The sequence below is a fragment of the Xenopus tropicalis genome, chromosome 2 (assembly GCF_000004195.4).
Source record: "Xenopus tropicalis strain Nigerian chromosome 2, UCB_Xtro_10.0, whole genome shotgun sequence".
Taxonomy (NCBI): Eukaryota; Metazoa; Chordata; class Amphibia; order Anura; family Pipidae; genus Xenopus; species Xenopus tropicalis.
Window position 1 is genome coordinate 49,209,607 of NC_030678.2, and position 26,595 is coordinate 49,236,201.

The 26,595-nt window shown below is 37.4% G+C and overlaps 1 protein-coding gene across 1 annotated transcript in view; it reads left to right on the top strand.

Moving 5' to 3' along the window:
- pitpnm3 (PITPNM family member 3) overlaps nt 1-26,595 on the top strand; it is a 269,381-nt gene that overhangs the window by 163,570 nt on the left and 79,216 nt on the right. The window contains exons 4-5 of the mRNA XM_031896774.1: nt 16,663-16,739; nt 18,990-19,225. Coding sequence (XP_031752634.1) covers nt 16,663-16,739; nt 18,990-19,225 — 313 coding nt within the window. The remainder of the gene's footprint in view (nt 1-16,662; nt 16,740-18,989; nt 19,226-26,595) is intronic.

Here is a 26,595-nt window from a genome sequence, read left to right on the forward strand (position 1 = left end):
TGAGGTTTCCTTTATGATTGTTTAAACTTGAAGACTTGATGAATCATAAATCTGTCCCTAAGGGGGGGCCATTTACAAACTGTCACATTTTTTTTCCCCAATATGGATTTTTTAGTGTTGCAGAAAAAAATTCTCAGATTTTTCAAGATTTACTATACGTCAAAATGGCTAAAATTCAGAAGCCAACAATTCACCAGCTACACCTTGCCTACATCATGAACAAGTCAATGGCAGATGTCCCTTCTCTGGAGGACCTTTCTTTCCTTAGAAACTTTAGAGGTTTTCAGATTTTTGACAATGGATTTTTGTGCGACAGGTCAAAAAAGTCAAGGTTTAAGTGGGACAATTCCAAAAAGTCATGCCTTTGCGACTTCTCAGCAAAGTCTCATGGACTTTTTCAGTTCAGACTTTCTAGTAAATGTCAGACATTTGTGGAAATGTGTTGACATTAAATGAAATGAAGATATGTTTGAGTTTTAGTAAATCTGCCCCTAAGTGTTTGAAATGTGTGTATATATAAAGCCAGCCCCCATCCCTGCACTTTACTCAGACACACAATTACAGAGTACTAACAGGCACATGGTACTTAAGTGCCCTGACCTTACCATCTAGCCTGTGGAACAGGGGACAGTACTGTTTTGGCATGTCTCTTCACTTTTCACTGGATTTTTAATCCAGAGCACAGTAGTGCAACCAAAAGGCATTTGTAAATGACCCCTATATTGTTTTTGCTGATATAAAGGTTTTTTTTTTTATCTCCGCATAAATGCATTTACCATGTAAGCGTACTACAAATCCACTACCATGCGGGTGGCACTAAACCTAAATGCAAATGTGACAAAAGGGCAGTGTATCTGGACATTGAACAAATGGCTTTGTTTTATAATATCATTGAAATAAACCAAGATATATTAAGTATGTCGCTATGATAGTGCTTACATCAAATATTCCATTTCTGAAAGATCTAGTGAGCACTGACTCATTCTGAAGTACCCTACTGGCATTCATCATAATTCACTTCACTGATGGAGGGCCACTCAAACAGTAAGGCATCAGTTCATCATAATTGCATTTATTATCCAAATGTTGCTCTCGAGGGCATGGAAGCTGTATGATTAGACCTTGATTAGTCAACGAAAAAGCCTAGCTTGAGTCTTAAGATAATCAAACCTTTTAGAACATGTCCCTAAAATCTACAGAGATGTATTCCATAGAAATAAAAATAACATTCATCCAAAAGCACTTAAAACTTGTTTTCCATTTGAACAAACTTTTTGCTCCAGTATCAAGAGGCACTCTTGGGATCAAGGGTATATTCAACCTCATTTCGGTTTATTGGGTACAAGAGGCAGAAGTGTAAGTCATATCATAAGCTTCTGTGGCTGTGATTTTGAATGCACTAAATGCTTTGTGTCCTCATACTACACAACCTTGTGTTATCATTTAATACAAATGGGATGGAGTGTGTTCATAAATGTAATGAATAAATTATTATTATATAAATTCGTTTTTTGGGGGGGTAAAGTATATTTATATATTTCACTTGTAGAGTGAAATAGACTTTGCTCATGTAATTTTTTGGGTTGGCTGAATATGTAACATAATCTGATGTAACATAGTTTAAAAATATTTTACAAATTTTGCACTTGGGGGTTATTTATCATGGTTTGTATTAGGGGGCATTTACTAATGTTCATATTCTAATTTTTCATCATTTGTATTTTTTTTGCTCTAAAAACAATTTTTTTTTTACTATTTATTATGCGTCAAAACTGTGACAACTCTGAATGAAAAATATCTAAAAGCTGTCAAAGTCATGTAGAAGTCAATGGCAGGTGTTCATTTTACAACTGGAAGATCTTTATTTGTGTTTTTAGTGCCGCAATCGTCAACACCACAGTGACTAAAATATACAAAGAATATTAAAAAAAATAGATACAACACTCACTTTACTTGATGCGAATCAGTCTTTTGTCCAATGCAGTGCAACATTTTTGGAGTACTCAGATCCCTTCCTCAAGCACATGGGTCCAACAAACACAATATAATGTGTGATAGTACCACCATTTTTAAGTGCTAAACAGGAAGTAACCACAAGGATATGACATCATTACTAAAGCTCAACATATAATATTAACCCCCTACTTTCTTATTAAATCATTTAATTACACAAATCTAAGTACATTCATTCTCAACATCCAGGCATCAGCAAAAGGAGAGAAAACTGAATAAATAGAAAAACAGTAGAACCAAATGCTATTTATAAAAAGATATATAGATCACAATCTTTATTTAACCCTTGGACTGATTTTAATACACACCAGATTCTCATCAAGTAAAGTGAGTGCTGTGTCTATTTTCATTTCATTTTATTTTCATTACATATATATATATATGTATATTTATTTATAGATATAGGGATCTTTCTGTAATTTGGATCTCCGTACCTTGAGTCTACTAAAAAATACCATAAACATTAAATAAACCCAAAGGATTGTTTTGCTTCCAATAAGGATTAATTATATCTTAGTTGGGATCAAGTACAAGGTACTGGTTCATTATTACAGAGAAAAAGGGAATCATTTTTAAAAATTAGATTTAGTTGCTTATGATGAAGTCTATGGGAGATGGCCTTCCTGTATTTTGGAACTTTCTGGATAATGGGTTTCTGGATAATGGATCCCTATACCTGTATATATAAGTCTTTATTATCTGTGTACAGTATAGAAATCACTACCTTAAATGAACAGTAAGTTCTGTGGTGCTGCTGGCTTTCTCCACCGAGCAGAGGTGAAGTCACAGGGGTAAGGGGGGGGGGGGCAGGGAACAGGTGGGGTTGTGACATCATGGGGTGGGGAAGAGGCAGGGATATGCCATCACGGGGACGGGGCTATGACATGGCGATCAGTGATTGGCAGATCGCCCATCAATGTTAGTGAGTCCTGCCCGGTTTTCTTAATTTGGGAAACCAGGCAGGAGGTTTTGACCTGGACAACGCCTCCGAAAACCAGCCTGTCCGGGTCAAACCAGACAGGTGGCAACCCTATACTCAACAGTAAAGAACTGCAAATGTGCCCTATATGTCGTTGAAGAAAAATATGCAGAATTTCACACAAATACTCTACATTTATAAAAATAAGATAAAATACTCATCCCATAATCAGGCCGCATACTGGATTGTACCTTGGGCATGATAGCTGCTAAAGTGGAAAACATGGGATCCTGTGAGAAATCTCTTTAAAGCAATATTCTAGTGGTGCTTTTCAGTAGGTAACACAAGCATATGTTATGAGTGCTCTGGGAGAATCTTAATCCTGACAGATTAACTGATTGTAAGCAGGCTATAGCTGTGCAGCAGATGGTTTCAGTTTAGAGTATTCTTATAGGAATGTCGCATAGTCAATTCCTGCTTCCAGGTAGGCTGCAGGTTTATTTGCTTGATAATTATTTATGTATGGCCTGGAAAAAATGTTGTATATTCAGCAGCATGTGGCTAAATACCCCATGTAGGTATTGTTTGATGATATCTGTTTGCGTGAGGTTTAGAATGTAGGGAGCTAATGTTGTAACATAATATTCCATTTACAGCCCTGATCAGCTGTCCGTGCCACAGCAATACCAGACACCACCCACATATATGGCTGGCTACTTGCTCTGGGGGGTATAGTACAATAAGGGGAATACAAAAAAAATAATAAGTTATGTTATGGCCATGACAGTTTAGCATGACTAAATCTGCCAGCTGTAACAGCAGCAAATGAATAATATTTACATATAGAAACACATGAAGGTATAGTAGTGCTTTAAAGGAGAAGGAAAGCTACTGAGGCAGTTTATTGCCAATAGATTAGTCACAATGCAAGATAGAATGCTGTATTTATTCTGTAGAATGCTTTACCATACCTGAGTAAACATATTCGCTTGGTGCGATGTAACTAACTACTCCTGCCTGAGACTCTCACACACTGCTGGCTCCTAGCTCTCAGCTCAGATTATAGCAGGGACGGGAGGGTTTGGGAGGGAGGGAGACAGGAGCAAGTTGAGCATGCTCAAGCCCTTGCCCTAGAAGTTTGCGTTGAGAGAAGGAAGTCTAATACAGAGAACCATGTGTACAGAAAAGAAGGAAAGACAGAAGACTCAGAGCAGCATTACTGTGACTTCTTATGGCTGTATTTACATAGATCTTTCTGAAAAGGTTACATTGGGTCATGTTTACTAAAATTGGAGATTGCCCATAACAACCAATCAGCAATAAGATTTGAACAGTCACCTACAAGTAGAGATGTAGCGAACTGTTCGCCGGCGAACTAATTCGCGTGAACATCGGGTGTTCGCAAGTCCGCAAATTCGCGAACTTTTGGCGATGTTCGCCATTTTGGGTTCGCCGCATTTTTTTGGCGCCGCGTTTTTTTGCCTCGGTTTTTCGCCTTTGCGTATACATAGGAATAGCTTGCGTTTTTTTTTTTGCGTTATTTTTTTGCCAGTGATATTTATCTCCATTCTTAGTAAACATACCCTTTAGTTTTTACCTTTCCTTCTCCATTTCAGTTTATACTGCACCAAAACAAGGAATAGTCACTAAAACATAGAAGCCTGTTGGGAAATTGTGCAATCAGCTTACAAAACCTGAAACAGTGAATTTAGATTGAGTAAAATCATTTTCCTTGTACCTGTTGGAAGGTCACCTTATTCTCAGGGGTTCTTTACACTTTCTCCTCTTGTATCTAATGGGATGATTTTTATGAGGGGGGGGGGTTCCTTTATTGCAATTTCACATCTAACTATGTTAATTTCTGGCATCTATAATTTGACTTTTCCAAGTATATTATTGCCTCCTGGGGGATTTATGATTGGCATGGCAACATTTTCTTCTAAAGCTATTTATATCCTTTAAAGGTATTCATCCAATGTAATATGCCAAATATAACAGATATATTACACGGGTAGCCAGAAAAAAACATTACAGTCCAAGAAGAAGAGATTGCCATGTTATTCACCTTCTACAAATGTAATTTATTTTAGCCAAACCACACAGCTGTTGTGCCATTATCTATCTATTATCTATCTGTCTATCTTGGGATATATTTCTGGTTTTGAAAAGATAAAGCAGCAGTCTTATTAAGAAAAAAATAATCATTAGCTTTTTCTTTGCTTGCGTGCTTTGCATTAGAGGAAGGACATGTTGTTGTTGGTAAAATCCATTATTGCAAGAATTAGAATGAGTTCTCATTACAGGGGTAGTTCACTACATTAACATTTAGTATGGTGTAGACAGTGATATGCCGAGACACTTTGTATTTGGTCTTTGTTTCTTATTTTTGGTGGTCTGTAAATTACTAGTTTTTTTTTAAAGAAGCTTTTTACTTTAGGATTTCAGCAGCTATCTGGTTCCTAGGGTCACATGCACCCTAGAAACCAGCCTGTGGTTTGAATGAGAACAGGAAGATGAATAGGAGAGACCTGCATCTAAATATATGTAATAAAAAGTAATAACAATAGTATTGTAGCCTCATAGAGCAGTATTTTTTTGTCACTGGGGTCAGTGACCCCCATTTGGAAGCAGAAATCTGCAGCAGAGGAAGGCAAATAATGCCAAAACTATAAAAGATAAAAAATGAAGACCAAAGAATAGGCCATTCTATAACATACTGAAAGTTAGCTACACGGTAAACTACCCCTGTGAAGCAAGTGCTGTTAGTAGAAAAGAAATATACTGTACTGTAACATTAAACACTGGTCCCTAGACACAAGATTCTCAAATCTGTGTGCTGTGTATTTGCAGTGAACAAAAAACTACTGTACAATAGTGTGTACTATGTAGAGATAAACCAAATGACATTACCTACAACAAAGAAGGACTGCAGATGTGGGACCAGTTTTCCAGAATGCTATGGACCAGGGGGTTTCAGGATTAGGGGAACATGTTGATTAGATAGATAATTTAAAAGTGCAAGGCAAATGCTTTTAGACAAAATTATAAATAGCATTCTAAGACAATATTATGATAGGTGTAAAAAAAGGTTTAATTTTTGGTGTCAGTAACTCTTTAAGGCTACTAAAAAATGATCTAAACAATAATTAAACCCAGTGCAATGGTTTTGCCACTACTATGGATTCATGCAATCAAGTTGCCTTCAAGTACAAGCTACTGGTTTTTTTTTTTTAAATGTAGACTACATAAAATGGCCTTCCCATAATTCTAAGTTTTTGGATGCCAGGTTTCTGGATAATGGATCCCACACCTGTATTACTGTTGTTGTTGAACAAAATCCTTCAGCTCAAAATAACTTTTTAAATCACAGTAGTAACTTTGTCCTTTGTAAACAAGTAGTAACCTTGTCCTTTGTAAGAACTCTGCCTAAAACTCCAACATAAAAGTAGAACAGAAAATATTAATGTATACATTACTCATACAAGGTAGAACCCTTATTCTCATTATTCTCAAGGTAAAGGCATGATTAACAATTAGCTGGTAAAAGCAAAGACGCCTTCTAAGGTAAAAAACATCATTATGAGAACTTGGATCCTGGATACAGCAGCTATAGATTTAAGCATCATTAACAATCATTTGATCTCCTTTTTATGATTCTTTATAGTAATATTGCAATGATAGCTGGAAGTCCTGGAAGTCTATTTATTACCAAACTAACTGCATAGTTCATAGCTAGTATGCCATGCTTATACATATAGTATGTGCACTGTAGAATGTGCCATTTCTTGGGCTGGGGTGGGATGAGTAATGGGTCCCTTGCATAGATCCAAACTATTGTGTAAACCAAAATAAACAGCATGTCAAAAGTTTAAAAAGCTGGCATGGTGGCTTAGTAGGTGGGAGTACTGTGGTCTTAGTAGTTAGCACTTCACAGGGGAAGGATAGCAATAAAGTAAAAATATGTTTCAGTGAGGTTAGTGGATCATTGGGAATCTCTGTAAAGCACAGTTGTTGGTAATTCAAAAAATTCAAAAAATAAAAAATACTATACTTGCCATGGGTTGTATTCCAGCTCCATGTGCTGTCCCTATGTACTGTTTTGTTTAAGCTTAAACCTTTGCCTTGGGGGCCTTGTTGAACATTATCTGCACCTTTAAATGCAACCAAGTGTATGCGATAAAAAGAGTTTAGTCAGGGGTGATGGTGATTGGGTCAGTTCCAAACAATTCCTCTTGTAGCTTAGTAAGAAAATTAATTGAATAGAAAGGAACAGTTCATTTTCCAGGGGAGATTTCAGTCTACCCAAAGCATTATCCTACCTTCTGGTATTGCATTTATACACGAAAGGAGAGACTTATTGCCCTTCTACAATAATGTGAGCAGATGTTCCAAGATCATAAGGCAAAGAGACCACCATTGTCTCTGAATAGTTCAACCAATTACATTGGATATGTAAACGTCAGGCTTAGAGATGTTTGTAAAATGGTATGTACAAGTTTGGTTTTGGCTTATCCTATAATTTAAAAACATCTGCCCATATTATGTGTATAATTCTGATATTATTATAGTCTATGCAGACTTGTTATTTTGAATGTATAACTCTAGCATATACAGGACCTTTCTCTCATTCTGGAATAAAAGTAATGTTTTGATTTCAAGCCACCGTGAGTGCGGGTCAGATATGTGCTACAAACTGGATTGCTATTGCTGTATCTTATAAAAGAAGGGGAGGATTTGTAATTAGTATATGGTAAGCCAAGGATAGCGTATAATGAGAGAGCATACACAGTTGGGGTTGACAAGTACCTACATATTGTATGTATATATTGTGTGTCTATATGAAATCCATATGGAGTTCAATTTGACAAGATCAGTAGCTATAAAATCAGGTTATATCAGGTTATATATCTGCTTCACACAAGAAAATGAGTGATTTCAGGGATTGCTGTGAAGTATGAGATTTTCTTTAAAAGTGTTGTATTTAATGTATTTCTAGGCAAATGTTCTGAGTCAATGGAGAAAATTAGACTTACTTTTCTTAAACATTCTGACTTGACATAATATTTATTTTCTTCCTAAGAATCAGTGCTGTATATGACATAAATCCAGAGGTCTGTAGGCTGTGAATAGCTAGAAATTGGAGCAACTTCATAAAAGAAGAAGACAATGCCTGTAAACCTTCCCCGCAGGCATTTCAGATATTCAGCTTAGCCGGGCCTTCTTCTCTCACATGGACTGGCTCATCCCTGTTAAGGAAACTCTCTTTAACCCAGCAATACCATCAGTTGAAACAGACAGCAAATTATGAGACTGAGACAGATTTATCAAAAATGATTTTATCCTTTTTGCAAGTATTTTCTTAATAGCTGGGGTTTATTAATAGTTGGAATTTATTAAAGAAATGAATGTGAAAATTCACCAGAAGAAGCTCACCAAGTAAAAACTAGTAAGGTTTTGGGAGCCTATGGGAATATTCCCTACAGTCTAACAACTATCTATTTATTTTACTGAGAAAGGAACAAACATTAAAATAAATCCTGTTCCTAATCCTACTCATCTTATCCAGTGAATGGACAAGTGACACAGCAAGCGCTATGTTTCGACCTCATTAAAAATGAATGTAAAATATGTGATTCTTGCCAGTGTGCAACTTATCTGTGAAAAAACACAAACTCCACTATTCAGTTTGAGCTAGCTAGTGTTTGACAGCAACAACCTAACAAGTCAAATCCATGCCTAGCAAAAAAATCGGTCACCATCATTACCGTTACCTTTTCTGCTGATCTGGCAGGAGAAAATTTAGTAGTAGCCGATTGTCCTCAGCCTGCCTTCAGCCTGCATTGTCCAAATGCCACAATTCCTTACACACGTGATGACAATAAGGAAAGAAACATCACAGTGCAATGCATTGTGGGTTATTTAGTTCCTGCAAGCTGTCTGTAAGGTGTGGAGAAGTTTTTACAATTTGTTTTAGTCCCTCCTCTCCTGCCAGGATTTAAAATGATGCAGAAAAAGAACTGTTGTGCGCCTGGTTTGCAGCATATAAAAATGGTATTTATTCATGCTTTTTGATTAGAAGCCAGAACTCACCTTTAAATCTATTAAGAAAAATGTAAATATTAAATAAACCCAACAGGATTGATTTGCCTTCAAATTAATTATATCTTAGTTGGGATCAAGTACAAGGTACTGTTTTTTTCTTTTTACAGAGAGAAGGGAAATATGTTTCAAATTTTGAATTATTTGGTTCAAATGGAGTCTATGGGAGATGGCCTTTCTGTAATTCTAAGCTTCCTGAATAACAGGTTTCCGGATAACAGAGCCCTTATCTATACAAAACTTTAAAAAAAGATATGGCCCTCTAGCTGCTCATGGCTGCAAAGAATGCATCCACTGAAGCTTGTAATTCTTAAACACATAACTACATGTTCTATGCACAGAATATAAATGCCCTCACTATTTAAAGCAAGCAAAGTGGCAAATACATCTTACTTTCCTTGGAATATGTTTCCTCCATACTAAATGGCTGACCATAGAATGCACTGAATGGAAAGCCAGCAGGAGCCCTGCCAGTAATACAACAAGTGATACAAAGCCTTGCTGCATTATAGGATTTATACTGTAAGATGTTTTCCTATCACACTTCTAACAACCTCTGGCTCTAAAGACTCTGTTTTTCCATGTATAATAACTTATTGTAATAACATGAGGTTGAACATGTGTCAAGGAAATACACACACCATTATCACAGTAATACAGAAATGTTTCACCCAGTGAAGTGAAGGCAGATCAAACACTACAGCAAATGAGAGGAAGGCTGGAAGCGGAGAGTATATTATACTTGGAAGGTCAATGTAGCATTCAAGATAGAATGTAGCAGACCTATATTATTGATTAATAATGGAACAGGCCGCTGCCTTCTGAACTGATGCGCTCGCAGATTAAAATAAAAAAAAATGGATTTTTATTGTAACCGATGCTCATAGACGCACTATTTATATAAGCAAGAAATCAGTACAACAAGGTCAAATGGGCCCTATTAACAACCAGTCGGTGATTGGCTTTTGTTCTGCTCATTTGTTTTTTCTCAGCTAGCTACGGGTAGACAATAATAAGGATAAACAAAAATCAATTGGTTAACGTGGGTTACTGACCAGGGACAGATTTACTTAGGGGCACATTTACAAAGGCACGAACGCTCGGAACATTCATTCATTCGTACGGCGCACAACTTTTCCGTACGCTTGCATGAAAAAATCGGAAAGGTTTTACCGCTGTTTACAATTGTATGGTACAAAAATTTCATGACTTTCGGATCGCCAATACGATATTATCGTGACTAATACGATTTTTTCATAAGCATTTTCGTGATATTTGCGATCTTCAGAAATTTTTGTTTCCAATTCGAATTTTTCCCATTCGGGATTCGAATTTCGTGATTTGATAAATCTGCCCCTTAGTGTTGATAAATATGCCTCATATCATGTCTCAGCATTTTTACTGATATTGTGCATTTGTAGCCACACCTTAGGACTACAGTATGTGAAGGACCCATTAAACTTTCTATGGAAATACATATAGGCTGCAATTGAGTCAGCACTATTGTTCCTTTGGTTCCCTGACTGATTAGCTCATTTAGGCATTTAATGCATTGGCATAAGATTTTATTTTTTCATTGCATACACACACATACATAGTGAGATTGAATTAAACATGCATTGGGGTCATTTAAAAACAGTGGGCAAATTTGCATCTGGGCAGTTAAGGTCCCTATACACTGGCAGATCCGCTCGCTTGGCAATGTCGCGATGGGCGATATCGGGAGAATCCAGGGTCAAACGATCGAACTGACGGGCACAGGTAAAGTCAGTGCTGGGACCACATCAACTATCCGATGCAGTCCCCCATCCGACTAGATTTTCTAACCTGCCTGATTGAGATCTGGACGATTTCAGGCCAGATATCGATCAGGCAGACCTGTCGGAAGTGCCCATACACGGGCCGATTAGCTGCCGAATCGGTCCAAGGTATCAGCATCTACTATTGGCCCGTGTATGGGGACCTTAACTCCTGGCAACCAATCAGATGTTTGCTTTTATTGTTCTACCTGCAGCTGGCTGAAAAAACTAAGCATTGTTTGTAATGTAAAACCATTGGGCAACATTATAAATACCAACCAAGACAATGTTATGACAGATGTAAAAAGGGTTTCATTTTTGGTGTCAATGTAAAACATTCTATAGGCAAATTTTTTTTTTTTTTTAAATCACTGCAAGGCAGCCTGCTTCATACTAGCAGTAACTGAATTACTTGTTGAGAACCATCTTTCCTTGGGGGTAATGACAAAGACTGAGTAAGTGACGCACTTAATAAGATGCAGAGAAGGTCAAGAAAGAGATGGCTCCTTTAGGTATTATGGCAGATGAATCTCATTTTCAATGCTGATTATAAGGCATGTGGCTTTATCACACTGGCCCTGCAGGATAGATCAACTCCTTAGAATATACACAGTATTTTATACTAAATCAGACTGAAATATCAAGCAGTCTGTTCATAAAAATGTATTCTTAGTTGCAGGTGACTGATATGTTTTCATTGATCAATATATATATATTTATAAACATTTTAAATGGTTTGCTTTGTATATGAAAATGCTGTATGAAACGTCTGAATAAAGGATTTGTAGGATTAAGATTTGGCATAATCCTTAGGGTCTGATCCCTGCCATTTGTGACCCCAAAAATGCCCCAAATTACTAACATCATGGAAAGTCACAAATCTGATAGAATGATTTTATTTTTCTTACAATTTGTAAAATACAATGAGTAAAAATAAAAAAGATGCCATTGAAATCAACAAAAGAGTATCTTTAGGATTTGGGTCCCTATTCACCCCCCTTGTCATGGCCTCACTCCGCTCCACCTGTCCCAGGCTCGCTCTTCCGGGCTACGCCAAACTCTGCTTCATGGAAACAGTTTTCTGCACTACTTTACACATTTATGATTAGCCCATTGTATTTTCACATTAGAGATTGTGATTATGAGCCAGGGCACTTTATATGAATCTATCCCTTGCAGGTCAGCTGAATGGAATATGAAGCCAAACAGCAGCACAAAGAATAATATGCAGTTAAAACTAGAATTTTTTTTTGTGTACTGTAGTGTAGGGACCCATAGGGCAGAAAGGACTGAGAGGTGCCAGCACAAAAAGAGCATTGACACAAGAACCTTTAATGATTGGGGTTTTACACAACTGACTGCGGGAAATTTGCAAGAAAGCAAGACTTTACTGTGAATAGTTAATATAACCTAAAAATTCTCACATAATATATGTTTTGTGCTCTTGCAATGGCTTCTGAAAAAGAGACCTTTTATTGACAGGAACTTGTGTCATGGTATTTATAGAAGAAGTTCAACATTTCACTTTGTATCAGGGCAGACGATGAGGTGTCATTTTCAAAACAGAAAGGTTCTTTCTTGGTTTAGGATATTGTCAGGTAAAAAAAAGAAAACAGAACAGGACTGTTAAATGTCAGAACTGGAGGTACAAGAGAAATTCACACGTTGATAATGCAGCAATAAATGGCTGCAGTGTATCCAAATCTTTGTAACTGAAAAGTCTTTGTCTGTGAGTGTAAAGACTTGTTTTGTACTCAGTAATGGTTTTGGCATGCTGTTTTGTTCATGGCCATTGCAGTTTGCAGCTGCACAAGGTGCAGATCATATGGACATCATGGAGCCTTGTACTTATAAAGGTGCTCATTACTAGCACCATGTGTCTCCCAGTACCTTCCATGTTATAAATAGCAGCAAGTTAGAGGTGTTCCAGGACATTTCTATGTACCGCCTACTTGTGGTTCTTCAGTATACAGCTCAGCACACAGAGTAATGCACACCTCTTGGATCTGCTAGAATGGTGTGAAGAGAGTTGCACCTCAGGAATCAAAAAGCAGAGCAAGACACAACAAAGAAGGTGCTATAACGTAATACCAAATATGCTGTGGAAAAGTTACTAGTCAGTTACTAGTATTCTAGAGGGGTAGGTGCCAGGCACGCTTGGAGGTAAAACCTTTTTTCCGTGTCCCCCCTTAGGTAATAACATGGTTACAGATATAGGAATTGGTGGCACTTTAGTCTTTTAAGCAAAGGTAAAAGAATATTTAGGACAGCAGATAAGTATTCACCACATCTCATTTTAATTTGCTATCAAGTTTGGCTTTCAGATGTCTTCAGCAGATTAATAGGAATTCTTTTCAGATCTCACCCGAAGTGGCCAAACAGGGCCAGTCCCACAGTTCTAAAGTGCAGATTGAACTGATACATTGGCACAAGGCACACATTGGGTGTGGGTCAGACACGAGTAACTTTGTGAGCTTTGAGTTCTTTTTGCTTTGCACTAGTGCTTGTAAATGAGTCCTATAATATATTTTTCAAGTCATATGTATTCATGTATTGATATTTTGGATAGACGAGATACGTTATTTGTGTATATCTATATATGTGTGCAGTCCTAATTATCTGGCTAAACACAAATGATAAAGAATGTCCTTTATAGCAGAATAGCACCCACAACCACTCACAATCACACAATCACACACACACACACAATCACACACACATATTTTATTTTATGCTGTTATTGTTCGAGTGCAGTAGAGGAGTTGCAAGAAAAATCTTTGGCTGTGAGAAGTGGTAAAAAAGCAGATGGCTCTTTACTTTGATTACAATCCTGTGCTCCCTTTCATTTTATACACCTATTAACCTATTAGCCTTCCTGCTTCCATTTGGGATCTGCCACAGTAAGGAGATATTTCTCCTATAAAATCTGTTTCACTGATATCAAAGTAGTTATGAGATCTCTCATATGAAGTAGAAAACTGTATGTGGCATTCATAACCCCCCCGAACACAGAGTGGCTAGCGTCTTGAACTGCATGGGGAGTCTTGAAATATTGCAGCCACTTTCGGCAACCTAAGGAGAAGTCTACAACTAGCTGTTGTGAAAAGTACATTAATTATGATTTAATGGATTAAGGTATTGATTCACCACGGGGCATTCACTAATTAACCTTCTCTAACTGTACTCTTTCGAGCAAAGGATTACTGGTAACACCGGAACAGAAATTCTCTCCAGAACTGACCTGCACTTATAGCTCTGCCCTTTGGATTTTAGAAGGAAATATGTTTTCTAATATGCTAGAAACTGTGTAATTGTTATGAACAGCCAGAAAAACTAAAATATCTGCAGATTATAGCATTAAATTGAACAGTCCCACAGGAACTATTTACTTTGTACTGATAACAGTCCTTATCAGGGGTTGCCGTTTATTTTGATTAAAAATACACTTATGTAATTGCAATTGCCATCACACACACACACGCAAAAAGCAGTTGCGTAACTAGATATACAGCAGACCCCACAGGGTCGGGGGGGGGGGGCGGGAGGGGGATTGGGGAGGAAGGACTGCATTGGGCGCTCTCAAAAGATTTTTCTGCAGGGGGCCCAACACAACCAAGTTATGCTGCTGACAAAAAGCAAAGAGAGAGTAATGGTGGCCATACACGTAGCAATAACAATCTATTGTGCGACCAAGATCGTTCCCACCCTGTTTAGGGCTGAATTGTCAGATATGGAGGTACCTCCACCTGCCTATTCAGCCCTGAATGTAGATTTTGCTCGGGCACCTTCTATGGCGCACAATCAAAATCTTTTAACCTGCCTGATCGAGTAGACGACTGATATCCACAGCCTTTTGCGATATTGGTCACCTCTTAGAGCCGCCATACACGCACCGAATATGGTACGAAATGAGGTTTTGTATGATAATATCGGTACGTGTATGGCCTGCGCTAGCGCTATATGGGGCTGATCCACATGTGCCATTTTATGCACATCTATTATAGGGAAATCTGTCAACGTAATTTTACTCCAGAATGCTCCGGGCCTGGGGTTTCCCAGACAAGAGGTTTTTCTGTAATATGGATCTCCATACTTTAAGTCTACTAAAAAATAATTTAAACATAAAAGAAGCTCAACAGGATTGTTTTGCCTTAAATAAAGATTTATAAGGGCTGATTCACTAAAGTGCGTTAAAACGTGCTCTATTTATAGCATGCGCTAAAAATGTTATCGCGTCTAATTTTTTGCGTTTTAACGCACAATTCACTAAAAGTATATTTGCGTTAATTTAGGTGTGATGCTGTTTGCGTTAAGTTGTGAAGACTATTTTTCGGCTAATCAATGCATTGCGCACAAATAGTCACCGCGTGCGAAAAAACGCACGCCATATTAGACCTACACGGCATTACTTTCGTAAAACTACTTTTATGAAAATGCCCATTTCCCTGCAAACTGGAGGCTGCATCACTCTAGGGCCAACACAGACTTGAATAAATCCCACTTATTGTGTTGCCAAAGCTCATGAACTGTACTTTTCTATAATTACCGCCTGCCTCAATTAGGTGTTATTTTTCGCACAGACTAATGCGATATTTAGCACGTCTAAGTGTTTGTGAATCATGTGTTAGTATTATTTCTGCGTGCTAATTAATGCAAAGCATTAAAATTAATGCATGTGTTAGCGTGAAATTTAACACATGCGATATGCGACAACACACGCGATAATACTTTAGCGAATTGTGCGTTTTTTTCGTGTCAATTTTAACACAAAAAAGCATGCAATATGTGTTATCGCACTTTAGTGAATCAACCCTATTATATCTTATTTATGATAAAGTACAAGGTACGGTTTTATAATTACATATAAAAAGGAAATAATTTAAAAAAAATTGTATAATAGTGGAGTCTATGGGAGATGGCCTTTTTTATCATTTGTAACCTTCTGGAAAGCAGGTTTCTGGATAATGGATCCCACACCTGTATAATATATTTGCTAGTGTTTCTGTGTGCATAGCATCTTATGTTGCTTATACAGTGTATCTAGCTATTAAATTTTGCCCTCTCCCGGAAATAGATTGTTCATAAATCCTTATGCAACTGGCTTCTTACACAATAAATGTATTGCACAATAAAATGTATTGCATTTTTTAAGCATACTTTTAAGTAGCCTTTAACATTTATAATACAGAGGTTTGTTACTATTTTATTATGTCTTTATGGGAGACAACAGTATGGCGTAAGTCATTACTGTCCTTTATTTTACTTGTACTGGTATAATGATTTGTCCTACTGCATGCCTATATATTAAAATAGCGATGTTGCTTGAAGAAGCTTATCCTCTTAAGCAGGCTGGGATCCTAAAAAGCATTAATAGGGCCCTGGTCTAAGTCATCATGTTGTTACATAAGGGTTTATCTAAAGCAAGTCTTGTGTTATGTTCTTTTTCTAAGGCAGAGTAATATAATTGCCTAAATCATGTTAAAGGTTAATATTTAATCCAATGAGTTCTTTAATATCAGACAGTTATTGAATAATGTAATGTCATTGAACTTTTGCTCATGCACTTACTCAAGGAACCCCCCTGAGAAGCCTCAAGCCCAGGGCAAATACTCATTCTGTCCCTCCCTGAGAGCACCCCTAGGTGCAGGGTAATGTGTGACCTCTGTGGGCCACTGTAATGCCACATGTGTCATTTTTATAGATATGGAAATTGGGAAATGTTATTTATATAAATAGAAATGGTGATATGTATTTATATATCTTCATATAACATCTCCAATGTTATTATCATGAATTATAAGTAATATGTCTCTTTTCCATGTGATTCAATAGGGGAACTTTACAGAGTACATGGAAGGAAGCACCGATGCCCCCGGCAAAGTAGCTTTGAGATACAAGAGGATAGCGAGGTGAGAAATTCTCTTGTTATTAATAATTTAAAAGGGATACTTATGTACCCATTCTCCCTATTTTACTTTCAATGTAAATCAGATCATACATTTTCTTTTCAATAACATCCATTGGTATAAACAGACTTGGTCTAGATGCCATACAGCTAAAAATAAGTATATGTGACCATTTCTTGGCCATAATCTCTAGGGCCACTGTGAGGGCCAACAGAATAGATAACAAGCTTCTCCTAAGGTTCACAAGGTTTGGATAAGTGCCACCGCCCGGGGCTAAAACAAGGTATTTGTCAGAATATGACTCCCTGGGGACTGAGGTAGCAGTGATTACTGTACCCAATATGACAATAAGACAATAAACCACATAACATTTAGAAATGCAGCAGAATTATATATTAGCAACAAAAGTTATAAGCAATAGAATGCTAAGTGCACACTCTGGGTCTGAGTGGATTTCATAAAGTCAGAATGCGGGTTGATGTTTTGACCAACCACACATATTACTGCAGTATGTCAACAGCCATGCTTTTGGTTGTATTAGATTTAAAGCTATAGGGTAAAGGGTAAGAAACACTTCCATACATGTGGAAAAACATGGGCAGCCTCTAGATCAAGAGGCCATTATAGGCCACATGATTTTAATACCCACCTTTAGAGTTTCTTTTCCAGCATTTCCCATTGGGAAAGAAGAGTGGGCACCTTCCTTGCAAATACAGCAAATCACAGCAAGTCTTTATATGGGCATCATTTATTCTGAAATCCTATTTATCTATGAATAACCAAGCTAATAAGAAATATATAGTTTATTATTCATGAATTAGACTAGTGCATCTCTCTTTATGGCTCATTACTATGGCTCATTATTTAAAATCCATAAATGATGCTTGATGTGTATTTTTTCATACTGTAGTACATAAAGTGGGCATAGTTACAGCCACTGGTATTGTTGGCTAGTGATAAAATGTACTGTATATTGTCTTTGTTCAGTTCAGCAATTATTTCCAGAAATAAATCCGTAGAGGCTTTTTCCTGTAGAGTAAACAATACTTTATATTTCATTGATTATGAGTATGTTTTTTTTGCGAAGGCTATGTTGACTTCACTATATTTTAGCTCCAAGATGTTTGTCTGCCAGCTAGGGAATTACAATGAGAATGATGAGCCACAATAATAAGCCTCAATGAGAAAGGGTAAAGAACACGCAAGTGGAAAAGGCAAGAATTATAGCATAGAAAGACCTTCAGAAACAATGTGTAGTAATGCAAGGCAGGATAGCCTTCATGGATAGGCACAGAATATTCCTTCTCTGTATTCTTTTTAATTTATATAAGTCAGTGGTATAATAGGGGGACAGACCATGCAAATGCAAGGGTCTTTCTGGGTTATGGAGAACAGGCAAGGACTTGTGTTCTCCTGCTATCTGGCCTCAGGCTTATGTTGTGCCTCCTGATGTATATGTGAAGGAGGAGTGGGAGTCTGCAAGTGCAACAAAGGGCACTTACCCTTCTGCCCACCTTACTGCTGGCCTTTCCCTTCCCTTGGATGTCGTCACTTTAGGATCTATGGCAGGTAGTGTGTTGAACAAAGCTGTTAAAAATGGAATTTGATAGATGATTATCCTGCTGATCATATATAGCAGCATTACTGCTAATTTTTGGCTAACTAAAACCCTAGTAATATGAGAACATGGTTCCTGTACTGGTAGACTATACTCCTTGCTGGTGTTGGGCTCCAGTCCTTAAGAAGGATATTAATGAGTTGGAGAGAGAGAGAGTGAAGAGTTGCTCAACTTTAAGTGCAAAAAACCCAAAAACTCAAAGATAACACTTTGCCATCTAAAAGCTTGAAAGTTTCTATAGAAGTCAAAGGGAGTTGCCCTAGGCAAAGTCAAGCCATATTTTCAATTTGAGATATTCAAATTTTTTTTTAATCGCACAAGTTTACCACATTAATAAATAAACGAGCATTCCAAATGTGAGTTTATTCAAAAATTGATTAAGCCCATTAAAGTATTATATAAATATATGTATGTGTGGCCTAAATGGCATATTGTGACTGGGGTGTGGGGTGTGGGGGTAAAAGCTTAAAACTGGGTAACTCCTGCTGGCAAATCTGAAGATGTTAAATATATAAAGCTCTATCAAAACCCTTTTAATATATGAATTTTATTAATACAAAGGGAACGTTATAAAATGCATGAAGCGTCATCCCAAATGTATCCACTCCATGTTGTTGCCTTCCTTTCTGTGTCAGGATGCAATGCAAGAGAATTCCTGCAAGACTCAAGTCCTGGCACTTGTACTTCATGGCGGCAGTATACTGGACACTGGAGGAGGGGACATTAACAGCAAGTTGGCAGATGTTAACACATTCAGCTCAGTATTCGAGAAGGTGACAAGAGCCCATTTCCCTGCAGCTCTGGGACACATCCTAATCAGGCTTGTTCCGTGTCCTGCAATATGCTCAGAGGCATTTTCACTGGTTTACAAGTAAGATTTTATTTTGATTTTTAGATATATAGATGTTAATGTAGACAGCTTTGGGATAGCTTGCCACTCCAATCCACTCCTATACATTTCACAGCTGCAGCTTTATATATGTGTCGCATTTTGGGAAAGCTTTATAAGTAATGGTCTGGTTAGCTCTCCAAGTATTATAAAGAGCAGGATGGAGGCATCTCTGTAATAGAAATATGCAATAGTTTTGATGGGGAAAAGATGTAGGAGTCAGTCATGCTGATTTATAAATATATGATAAATTGAACTAGGGCAGTTGCCCACAGCAACAGTCTGATTATAATAATGTATAATCAGGTCTTTCCATTTACTTTCTGACTTGATTTTAACTGATTGCTGATTGCTTGATTGGTTTGGTAAGAAACTAGCACTGCCTTATAATAAATTAGCTCAAACATATTTAAAATGGAAGATTAAGAGCCTAAAAACATTTAAATATAAATATATAACTTCTTCCTAAGATTAGGTGGGAGACGAATGACTTCAACTGAGCAGACAGGACATTGTAGAAATTCTACAACCCATACTGTACCTGTGTTCTGCTAGTTACTGTTTCATACATTTACCCCCATATGTGATAAAAAAAACAAAACAATATGGGGTTATGTAATAAAAGGGGGCTATTTATTATGCAATGTAAAAAAACGGCATTCAAATTCATCTCACATTGCAAGGCATCGCCACATACATTCATCCATCGTGGCATTTTATGTATTTTTTCCTAGAACGACTTCCTCCACACCTTGATAAATTTGCCATTTTTTAACACAGCTTTTTAATTTTTTTTGTGATATTTGTCTTACACACCATAATAAATTGGCCTCTTAATTTGACCAGGTACAGTAACCCTTAGCAACCCATAAGATGTTTGCTATTAGTCATGTGGCCAATAAATGCTGCTACTTGCATATTGGTTGCAATAAGTTACTCCACCTGGGCAAACTCCGTTTGAGCAGACCATCGTCTAAATAGACTGGGCCCAATATATCAACAGCTGCTACACAAGTATAAATGTATACAGTATATGATTACCTACAGAATTTGGGTGGGTTACAAGGAAATTTATCAATGTCATTTAGAAAATATATTTGTGTTTAGCTAATACATGTTTTCATCCAGAGATGAGTATGAGCATCATAGCACGAAAGAGTAAGATAATACTGATAGACATCTACTTTTGACAATTTCTTTGGACAGGTAATGACAACACTCTAAGCAGTTTAAATAATACTTTATGAGACTTGATTCTTTTTTTACTACTTCACATCATTCTTGGTAATGTGTTGCCATGGTTACTGTCCAGTCATATAAGGCAAATGTGCCAACATTGTACTAGACCTCACAAAATCATATTATTCAGATTTTGTGTACTTTCTATTCATTGGCAAAACAATCAGTCCAGGCAGGTTTATTTAACTGTCAGACACAATTAATTATATCACAACCAGACTGGGATGATGTTGAAGGCACAATGCGTTATTATTTGTAATAAAATGTCATTACAGGGAAAAAGGATACCCTAAACTAATCATTGGTGGTTTAATCCGACACTGTTCCAGCACTATGCTAAAGTTTGCATTCTGGAGACTGACTGCCTTAGTAAACTGGACCTTATAAAGTATCACAGCATGGTTATTTTTTACCTTGAGGCCCTTTGCCCAAATCTTTAGGTTCCAAAATGCAATCATTTCCCGTTGGTTCAGAAACCTCCCTTTCTTACCCCAAATGGGCCAGTCCCTACAAAGGAAATGTTCTACAATGTGTACAACACATAGTGCTGCACTTGGGCATACAAAGTAGAACACATCCACCAGCAAAGTTATCTTAAATATTTGACATGCAGCATTGTATTATTACATTATATTTACACCTGTCCTAGTCTGTTACAGAGTCCTTTAAATATAGATATGAGCATACATACTTACAGACCTATTTTTTCCTACACCAATCCACAAGGGAATATCTTACATTAACCAGAAGTTCTAACCTTTATGCTACATAGGTTGATGGTTAGTTCTATTTTAAGATAATGGCTGTACAAATTATATATTACTGTGCTTAGCTGGTGAGGCTTTTCCCCATAGAGCTGTGTATGTCAGTTCTTAGGAAATGGAACATAAAACTAAGGTTGGATTTTGATGACTGAGTCACAGAACAGAATTAAATGCCCTACATAGAATCTCATGTTCAAGTGTTTTTTTAATCCCATAGAAACACACAATATAACAGCAAAGAAGAACTTTAATCACTGAGGGGTACCAAATGTTAGGCACCACTAGTGACCTAGTGATAATAATAACTTACTTGGTTCCCCGGGCCGATGCTCCTGTTAGCAGAAAACTGCACTGGCCAAGGCTTCTCTTAAGCCAAAGCCATAGGGCGATCCACTGCTGCTTCTTTATTTGCGTTGGGGGGCGCAGTAAAGTGAAAAGTTGAACTTTAACAGAAAATCTGACTTTTTCACTTTGGCCTGGGGGAACTGAAGAAAGAAGAAGGAAGAAGAGGATTGTTCTGTGATGCTCCCTCACATATACCCTGGGCCTGTTTGTGTTTCTGCTAAGAGTAGCACCAGCCCAGGGTATCATTTAAGTGATTACAATCACTTAGGGATGTCTAACATTTGGCTCCCCCCAGTAATTAACAATTTCCTTCTCCTTTAAATGCTGGCTAATCTGGGCTGCCCGTATCACAATGACATACAAACACATATGTGATAGCAAATATGTATTTCTGTGAAACAGCTATGGCATTCCTATCACACGGTATCTTTGTAGATTACTGAAGCTTTATTTTGTGCTCTTACTTTCCCCTTCATTTACAGTATATACTCCCACTGGAGGAGGGGATAGATCGGCTTTGACTCCAAAACGGCAATCAGATAACTGCCTGGATTAATTACATTTTACTAATTGCCTAAAGTGGCACCTTTAGATTACAGTTAGCTAGCCTGTTATTAAAGCCTAAGGGCATAAGTTTATATTTCTTCATCTATAGCTTCTCTTCCCAACATTATACCCAAGTCCTTCTGCAGTGAGGGAAAGTCAAGTTCTGTTCAGTTGCCTAGCCTGAAACTCAGAAGGGTATTATGGAAAGTACAGTATAATTCTGAGAAAGCAAAAGCTAATGTGACAACCATGTACTTTTGATATGTAAGAGTTATATATTTACATGATAATAGGAATATGCCAGTCCTGATATAACCAAAACTGACATTTTAGAATATATTGTATTTCCTTATATTTGAATGGACATTTACTAACACTCGGTTTTTTTTTGTGTTGTTTGGCTACAAAATATTATTTCTTCGCAATTTATTTACTGGAGTTAATTGGCATTTCTGCAGTGCTGATTTCCCCACAGTGGACACCTAGCAACTTAGGAGAGAAAAGTATGGGGTCTCTCTGTGGAGCTGTAGCTTTTGGCTTTTTCTCATGGCAGATCTCATCAGATTTCTCTTTGCTTTTCTGGACAGTCTTTCCCATTCTGGCTGGGGGGGTCACAGTTTTAGCCTCTGGTGGACCAACCTGTTACTTGGGCATCAGGACTTGGCTCCCACTTGCTTCCCATTTGCTGGGGCTCTCAGCAAGCTTCAGGAACTTCTCCTTCCTCCCAGCCAACTGTATCACTCTCTTGACTATAACCAGGCCAGTTAATGTCAAAGGCAGAGGAAATTCGTTTACTTGAAAGATATTTGGCCAAAAATCAGGCCAAAGATCCTTTCCCACTGACACTCCTAAACACCACTGTACATTGTAGGTTGTTTTCTACTGTAGTGTTGTAGCTGTATTATGGTACAGTTATGTTAAGAGGCATAGTGAATATAAAATAGGTGATAGATATACAATAGAAAATCATTAGCCGTGCTTAGTATTACTCATTAAATATTACTCATTTGCCACAACTTGCACAGAACATACCAATATGGGCCCAAATTAGCATCTGTTTTCCTTAACTGCTCTCACCCATTATCAATATGTAGAATATTAATATGTATATTGCAATGTACGGACAAACAATCCCTCTTTTTGGGGTGGGGAGGGAAGGCATTTCTTAGTAGCTGAATGCACAGAAATGCCCTAATGTCCTATTTCTACATACTGATAATGGGTGAGTGCAGAGGATTTTTTGCGGTTGTTTATATGTATTTTGTGGTCACAGCCTCATTGCACCCCCGCCTAATGGATTACAATTTAGTGGTTGAGCACAACTTTCCCTTTTTCTTGTGTTATTGTTTCCTTAACTGCTCGCAGGTTGCACCATATGTTTTATTTCTTTGCATTCGTGTTTGCATGGCATGACTTCCCGAGGTGTGGCGTAAATAACAGCATTACTGTTTAGTTCAATTTGTGCAAGTCACTTGCAGCTATTAATATAACCTGCTAAAGAAAATATAATCCAGCCAGGTCCAGGCTGATGTAGGTGTAAAATACCTCATCAGGTTTAATATTCATTTTATCTTGCATAGGAAATTTTTTAATCAACCTCATATCATTTGATATATTTCATAATTTTCCAACTGCCACATGTAGACATATTTCAGGGGATAATATCAACTGAACTGGGTTATTTTGGCATGCTCTTCCAATATTCTGATATTGCCAGACACGTCCATATCAAGAGAATAATAGCTACGCCTAATTGTTTACCCTGAGGACAAAATTAATTACTTGGAAAAGACCTTGATTCATTTTACTGGAATATTGGAATATTAATGAAAGAAATTCAAGTTATGGAGCTTAATCCTGCATACATAGACTTGTATCTGCCTCCCAGGTCCCCATTTCCAAAACACTTTTCATGTTTTTTTGTTGTAAGTTTCTATCTTTCTTGAAATCCGGTGTGTTTAAGCCTGCTGTATGTTGCGTGGTGAATCAGTTAATCTCTTTGATCTTTCTTAAAAAGCCACTGTGATTACAAGGAACTCCACTAGGGAGAAATCAGCTGGACTTAAAAGGCAAATTGATTTCATACAAAGAAATGCAGGATAGGCTTTCTTCAGCACAATGCTCTTATCATATATGCATTTGTATGAATTCAGAAACATTGCAGCTCGATGCCCATCTGGATGATGAAAGGCCAGACACAAAGGATGAAAAGATAAATACTCTGAGGCTTCTTCATTTGTTCTGGAAATCTCATCCGAGTTTTCTTACTGTTTTTGCTTACTGTATTTTTAGTACAGTTTAGCTACTTGTCAATCGTTTTATTTTAGAAACATAATCATGCTTATAATATTCTACCTTTTAGCATTTCATGATCCAGTTTAGTTGTTTTCATGAGCCTCTCTTATGATAATGTAGCTTTCAGATTTCTTTACTGTACAATTTTATTTACAGGTATGGGATTCTTCATCCGGAAACCCGTTATCCATAAAGCCATCACCCATAGATTTTATTTTAATAAAATAACTCACATTTTTAAGAATGATTTACTTTTTCTCAGTAGTAATAAAACAGTACCTTGTACTTAAAGGAAAAAGAAAGGTAAAGTCACTTGGGGGTGCCAAAATGTTAGGCACCCCCAAGTGACTTTAACCGCCTACCTTTTACCCCGGGCTGGTGCCGCTGTCAGGAGAAAACAGCACCAGCCCGGGGTAGCTGCCGGCGCTTCCTCATTCCGGCTTCGCTGCGCGCGCATGCGCAGTAGAGTGAAAAGCCGAACTTAAACATTTAAGTCGGCTTTTTCGCTCTACTGTGCATGCCCGGCCACCGGCAGTTTAGGTAGTGGAAGGCGGAAGGAGGAAGTGCTGCGCTCCAGGTGCCCCGGGCTGGTGCTATTTTCTCCTAACAGGGGCACCAGCCCGGGGTACAAGGTAAGCGGTTAAAGTCACTTGGGGGTGCTTAACATTTTGGCACCCCCAAGTGACTTTGCCTTTCCTTCCCTTTTAAAGTATGGAGATCCAAATTACGGTAGGACTTGAAACCCCCCAGATCCTGAGCATTCTGGATCACATACAGTACCTGTAGTAATATTTGCCATATTTGTTTGTTTGGTTGATGTGGGTTACTTGGCTGGCAGGCATCTTTGCAATTTTATAACCCTATTCCCCAAGTGTGTTAGGAGTTGACAAAAGTATTTGTAACTTTGAAGATATTGTTAAAATGATATAGTAATATATTTAAATATCTGGTGATTTTGTTTACTACCTTATGATTAAACAGCTTAATAACTTAAGATTGGCATACACTTTAAGATCTTTGTCTAATGATGCCACTGATGTCATTGTCTGAAGGGATTTTCAAACAAGCCCGACAGCATGCAGGTAGGCTGGCCTTACAACCCCTACATTGGCTGCTGACAGAATGATTTCCTTGTAATCATAATCAGCTCTTCAAGGAACAGTAACACCAAAAAATTAAATTGTTGTAATGTAATTAAAGTATAATGTACTGTTGTTTTGCACTGGTAAAACTGGTGCCTTTGCTTCAGAAACTTTACTATAGTTTATATAAACAAGCTGCTGTGTAGCCATGGGGGCAGCCATTTAAAGCCAAAAAAGGAGAAAAGGCACAGGTTACAAAGCAGATCACAGATAAGTTGATTTTGTTATTTTGTAGCACCTGATATTAGCGCACGCTATTACACACGTAACCGTTACTGTCTGAAAACTACTGTCCTGAAAATCACCATTTCCCTGAAAACTGGAGGCTGCATCACTCTAGGACGATCACATATTTGAAAAAATCTGACTACAAACTCCATCTTGTCACCACAGACAATGACCAGCTGCAATTTTGTTTAGTAACGCCTACTCCTGGGAGGCGTTAAGTTCCACAGTATTTATCGCCACATTTTATGCTTTTAATGCTTCAAATATGTCTGTGAATTATGCGTTAGTATTATTTTTATTAGATAATTACCGCAATGCGATGGAAATAACGTTTTGCGATAATCAGGATTTTTGTGCATGCGATATGAGTAGTAACGCATGCAAAATGACTTTAATGAATCGGTACTTAATTATTGAATACTTTTTAATGCATAAAACTATGCAATAAGCATTAACGACCTTTAGTGAATCGGCCCCATAAGGGCATAGTTTTATGCGTTAAAAAGTGCCCCATGGCTATTATTATTATATAACATGTTGTTTATTATTATTAATATTATTATATATTATTATATAAACTATAGTAGTGTATCTGAAGCAAAGAAACCAGTTTTTCCCGTACAGGTCAACAGTACATTATATTGCATTCTTTTAAAACAATATCATTTTTAGATGTTCAGTTCTCTGTGGTAATTGTGACCCCAAACAAGTGACTTAAAGGAACAGTAACACCAAAAAATGAAAGTGTATAAAAGTAACTAAAATGTAATGTGCTGCTGCCCTGCACTGGTAA